The sequence below is a fragment of the Bidens hawaiensis genome, unplaced genomic scaffold, assembly GCF_021521415.1.
Source record: "Bidens hawaiensis isolate Kalapana, Puna unplaced genomic scaffold, B.hawaiensis_p1.1 tig00040562_1, whole genome shotgun sequence".
NCBI classification, from domain to species: Eukaryota; Viridiplantae; Streptophyta; class Magnoliopsida; order Asterales; family Asteraceae; genus Bidens; species Bidens hawaiensis.
Genome location: NW_027497156.1, coordinates 119,316 through 124,837, shown reverse-complemented (window position 1 = coordinate 124,837; position 5,522 = coordinate 119,316). Strand labels below are relative to the sequence as shown.

Sequence of the window (5,522 nt, the reverse complement as noted above, 5' to 3'; positions counted from 1 at the left end):
TTCAACGAAAGCATAAATCAAAAGCTGGTGGTAGTGAGCATAAGATTATTGAGGGTGTTCATCTCTCTAAACCTAAGCCAAAATTCGTTTACCGTGTTAAAAAAATTCAGAACTCTGATAAAATGAAAGGGATTGAAAATTCTTTTGCACCTTTGTCAGAAACCATAGGAGATGTGGATGGGTTCAATGAAGAGTCGGATGATGATATTGAGGAAGTTTTTAATGAGATTAATTGTAAGGTAAATTCTGAGGGGGCAAGCACTCCCGTTTCAATGGTTCCCAATGTTTAATGCTATGTCTTGGAATGTGAGGGGTGTGAACCGCTCCCCTAAACAAAGTGAGGTTCGGCAGGTTATAGCTGAAAATAAGATTTCGTTATGTGCTATTTTAGAATCGCATGTTCAACCTTCTAATTTGAATGGGATTTGTAGTAGGATATTTCGTAATTGGAGCTGGAGTTCGAATGGAAATGTTTGTGATAAGTATTCTCGGGTTATTGTTGGATGGGATACGAATGTGATGGATTTGATGATTCTCTCTCAATCGGATCAAGTGGTTCATACGCAAATTACCCTTAAGGCTGATCGGAAAGTAATTTTCTTTTCTTTTATTTATGCTCATAATTCGTATCTTTTGAGGCGTCAATTGTGGCAAAATCTTCTGATTCATAACAATTTTGTAAATAATCAGCCTTGGATTGTGATGGGGGACTTTAATACTATTATGAGTCTGGATGAGTCTACTTCTAGTTCCTCTTCGAGGAATATCTCGATGGTTGAGCTTAAGGATTGTATTCTAGAGCTGGAAATTTTAGATTTAAAATTTTCTGGTCTTCAATACACTTGGAACCAAAAACCTAAGGGTGATTCGGGTCTAATGAAGAAGCTGGATAGAGTAATGGGGAACCAGGTTTTCAATGATGTTTTCCCGGGGTCTTATGTTGAGTTTCTGCCTTATAGAATATCGGACCACACGCCGGCTATTATTTCTATTCCGTTGTCCAAGAAGTTCTGTCCGAAGCCGTTTAAGTTTTCAAATGTTCTAATTTCGCATCCAGGTTTTAAACAGGTGGTTACGGCTGGTTGGAATATAGAGGTAGAGGGCTATTATATGTTCTCTTTGATTAAAAAGCTGAAAAATTTGAAGAAACCTCTTCGTAAACTGTTATATGACAAGGGTAATCTCCATACTAGAGTTAATAAATTGCGGATGGAAGTGGATTCTGTTCAAAGGAGTATTGATGCGGATCCGTTTAATCAGATCTTGCGCGAGGATCATGCTGCGTTAGTTTTTGCGCTGAATGATGCTATTTTGGATGAGGAACGTTTTCTTAAACAAAAGGCAAAGGTGGAATGGCTAAAGTTGGGTGAGTCGAATACAGCTTATTTTCATAAAGTTGTCAAAGCTAATCAGTCTCGTAATCGGATCGATTGTATTGAAAATGAGGCGGGAAATGTGTTTCATGGGGAGGATGTTGCTAGAGTTTTAGTAAATTATTTTAAAGGTTTTCTTGGTAATATGGGTACGGTGTCTGAGTTGGATGATCAAGATCTTTTTCGTACAAAACTTTCGACGACTCAAGCTAACAGTATGGTAGGTCCCGTTTCGTGTGAGGAGGTTAGAGGTGCTATGTTTGATATTGGAGATGATAAAGCCCCCGGTCCGGATGGTTTTTCAGCCGCTTTCTTTAAGAGTTCGTGGGATATTGTCGGTCCTTTAGTGATTTTGGCGGTGCAGGATTTCTTTATGTCGGGGAGATTGCTTAAAGAAGTTAATCATACTATTCTCTCCTTATTACCTAAGGTGGGAAATGCTCGTTATCCGAAAGATTATAGGCCTATATCTCTTTGCAATGTGGTGTATAAATGTATTACTAAAATCATTGCAAATCGTATTAAAGGTTCGTTGGAGGGTATAGTTGATATAAATCAATCGGCTTTTATTCCTGGTAGGAGTATTTCAGATAACATTTTACTCGCCCAGGAGTTGATGCATAGATACCACCTTGATCGTGGAACGCCTCGATGTGCTTTCAAAGTAGATATTCAGAAAGCCTATGACACTGTTGATTGGTCGTTCTTGAAGAGGATTTTAAATGGTTTTGGGTTTCATCCTAAAATGATCAATTGGATCATGACTTGTGTTACCTCGTCCTCTTTCTCAGTTTCGGTGAACGGCATTCCGCATGGTTTCTTCGTGGGTAAACGTGGATTGCGTCAAGGGGACCCGTTATCCCCCTATTTATTTACTCTTGTTATGGAGGTTCTCACTCTTATTTTGAAGCGTAGGGTTCGAAATTCTGGGGGTTTTATTTATCACCCGAATTGTGAAGACTTGGACATTGTTAATTTATGTTTTGCGGATGATCTCTTCATTTTTCTCCATGCAGATCCGGTGTCAGTTCAAGTTATTATGGGAGGTTTGGAGGAATTTAAGGATGTGTCGGGTTTGGCTCCTAGTTTACCAAAGAGTACTGCTTTTTTCTGCAATACTCTGAACCATGTCAAACTAGCTATTCTAAATATCTCCCCTTTTGCTGAAGGTAATTTGCCCGTAAAGTATCTTGGTGTACCGCTGGTTTCTAAAAGTCTTTCTTACAAGGATTGCCGGGTTTTAGTGGATCGTGTTCGAGGAAGGTTAGCTGATTGGAAAAATAAGAGTTTGTCTTTTGCGGGTAGGCTTCAATTAATTAAATCAGTTATTTCTTCTATGCATATTTATTGGGGTATGATGTTCTTACTTCCGGCTAAATTAATCACTGAAATTGATAAACTCATGAGAAGATTCTTATGGTCTAATGGGGATAGTTGTCGGGGAAAAGCTAAAGTGGCTTGGGAGGCTGTATGCCTTCCTAAATCTGAAGGTGGTCTTGGTATTCGAAGGTTTTCCGAATTTAATGTTGCGCTTTTGTCTGCTCATATATGGAAGTTGCTTAGTAATAAGGAATCTCTTTGGGTCAGATGGATTCATACATATAAACTGCGGGGTGTAAGTTTCTGGGCTGTCCAAAATCGGGGTAATATGTCTTGGACTTGGAGAAACCTCTTACATATTCGGCAAATGGTGAGACAATTTTTCTGGTTTCGAATAGGGAACGGTGAATCTACTTATGTCTGGTATGATAACTGGTGTGCTATGCGTCCTCTGATTGATATGGTTTCTACTAGATCAATCCATCGGGAGGGTTTTTCGTTATCTGACAAAGTTTCAAATTTGGTTGAAGAGGGTTTTTGGAGGTGGCCGGTTGAATGGAATTCTATTTTTCATTCAGTGCAGTTTCCTTCAATTCAAAATCATAAAGATGATGAAGTTTGGATCAAAGATTTGAATGGAAAGTTTGTTCAGTTTTCTGTTAAGGATATTTGGCATGCTTTTCGAACTAAGGATCGCAAGGTCACTTGGTGTAATGTTGTATGGCATCCTAACTGTATTCCAAAGCATGCATTTTTATTGTGGCTGATCATTAAGAATCGATTAAAAACTCAGGATAAGGTGAGGTATTGGGAGACCCGAACTGATGTCAGCCAGGTATGTCCGTTTTGTGATTCTCAACCCGATTCTCATGATCATCTATTCTTTCGATGCTCGTTTTCGCTTAAAGTCTGGAAAGGTGTTTGTGATTTTGCTAAGATTGAGTCCTATTCTGATTTTTGGGGGGATATCTTGGTGAAATACGAGTCTCTTACTTCTTGTAAAGCGGCGGATGTGGTTACTGCTAAACTTGTTTTAGCTGCGTGTTGCTACTTGATTTGGCAGGAAAGGAATTTAAGACTATTCAAAAATCAAAAGAGGGATTGCAATCAGATCATTGAAGCGGTAGTGGGCATTGTCAGATTGAAACTTCTCTCGAGTCGGTTACGTTCGGGCTCAAGGAAGTGGATGGAAGTTTGGAAGCTGCCTAATGCTACGTTGGAAGTCTAATGTTTATTTGGTTTTCTTGTAGTTTTATGGGCTGTGTTTAGTGTGTTTTGGACTAGCGAGTGGTATGCCTCTCGTCTAGTTTGTGGTTGTGTTTTTTTTGTTGCCGTTTTGATACTCTGTCATTACGCCAGTTTTTAATTTTAATATAGCCTGGGTAACCCCCTTTTACCCAAAAAAAAAAAGTGATGTCTGTTTTCAAGGTACTTGGTCTTTGAGTGTTGAACTAGATTCTTAATAATGAACAAAACAACAATATTATCAATGAAAATAAGGGTGTTTAAGTAATTCAGGCCATAATCCAGCTGTTGATTCTGAATCCAAAAAAACTTGTGCACAGCAGGCTGATGCAGCAATGTACATAGCTTCAGCAGTTGAGAAATACACAGTAGTTTGCTTCTTGCATTACCATGACACTATCCTATCTCCCAGAAATTGACATCCTTCTGATGTTGACTTCCTACTCATGCTGCATACATCAGACTTAAGATAATGTACATTCAAGACAGATTATGCATAGTCTATCCTATCCTAATCATATCATCCACATAATCAAGACATCAGGTAAGCACACAAATAGGTCTTTTCAAACCAAAAGTACACACACTTATCCTAATATCATACACATTCACTGACTTCAAACCTAAGTATCATAGACACCTAAGTAACACAAATTTTCAAATAAGGTACAAATCAGTTAACAATAAACACAGATTCACACATCAAGCATAACTCATCAAGACGTTCATAAGAATGGTCAGTTAGCACAATGAGCACATATCCTTAATCAGAATTCATCAGAGTTTACTATTCCCAAGGCTTTTAGGAGAAAGTGGAATCTCGTTCTATCTAGTGGCTTGGTGAATAGGTCAGCCAAGTTGTCACTAGTGTCAACTCTTTTCATTTCAATGTGACCTTTCTCACTAAAATCTCTTATAAAGTGATGTGTGATTTCAATGTACTTGGTCTTTGAGTGTTCAACTAGATTCTTAACATTGAACAAAGTAGCAGTATTATCAATGAAAATATGGGTGATTAAGTAAATCAAGCCATAATCCAGCAGTTGATTCTGAATAGATGGAACTTGTGCACAGCAGGCAGATAAAGCAATGTACACAGCTTCAGCAGTTGAGATTGACATAGTAGTTTGTTTCTTGCATTGGCATAACACTAGCCTATCTCTTAGAAATTGACATCCTCCTGAAGTTGATTTCCTACTTATGCTGCATACATCAGACTTAACATAATGTACATTCAAGACAGATTATGCATAATCTATCCTATCCTAATCATATCATCATATAAGATTATCCACATAATCAAGACATCAGGTAAGCACACAAATAGGACTTTTCAAACCAAAAGTACACACACTTATCCTAATATCATACACATTCACTGACATCAAACCTAAGTATCATAGACACCTAAGTCACACAAATTTTCATATAAGGTACAAATCAGTTAACAATAAACACCGATTCACACATCAAGCATAACTCACTAATCAAGACCATCGTAAGAATAGTCAGTTAACACTCTGAGCACACATTCTCAATCAAAATTCATCAAAGTTTACCATTCCAAGGCTTTCAGGAGAAAGT

At 38.0% G+C, this 5,522-nt stretch overlaps 1 protein-coding gene across 1 annotated transcript; it reads left to right on the top strand.

Moving 5' to 3' along the window:
* The first annotated feature begins 294 nt into the window (after positions 1-294).
* LOC143592166 (uncharacterized) lies at positions 295-5,160 on the top strand. The gene is made up of 3 exons (XM_077072144.1): positions 295-1,370; positions 3,834-3,850; positions 5,093-5,160. The coding sequence occupies exons 1-3, from the start codon at positions 295-297 to the stop codon at positions 5,158-5,160; spliced, it is 1,161 nt and encodes a 386-aa protein (XP_076928259.1).
* Positions 5,161-5,522: the final 362 nt, after the last annotated feature.

Coding starts and splice junctions, on each gene's coding strand:
- LOC143592166 (XM_077072144.1), top strand. CDS start 295: ATGTCTTGGAATGTGAGGGGTGTGAACCGCTCCCCTAAACAAAGTGAG.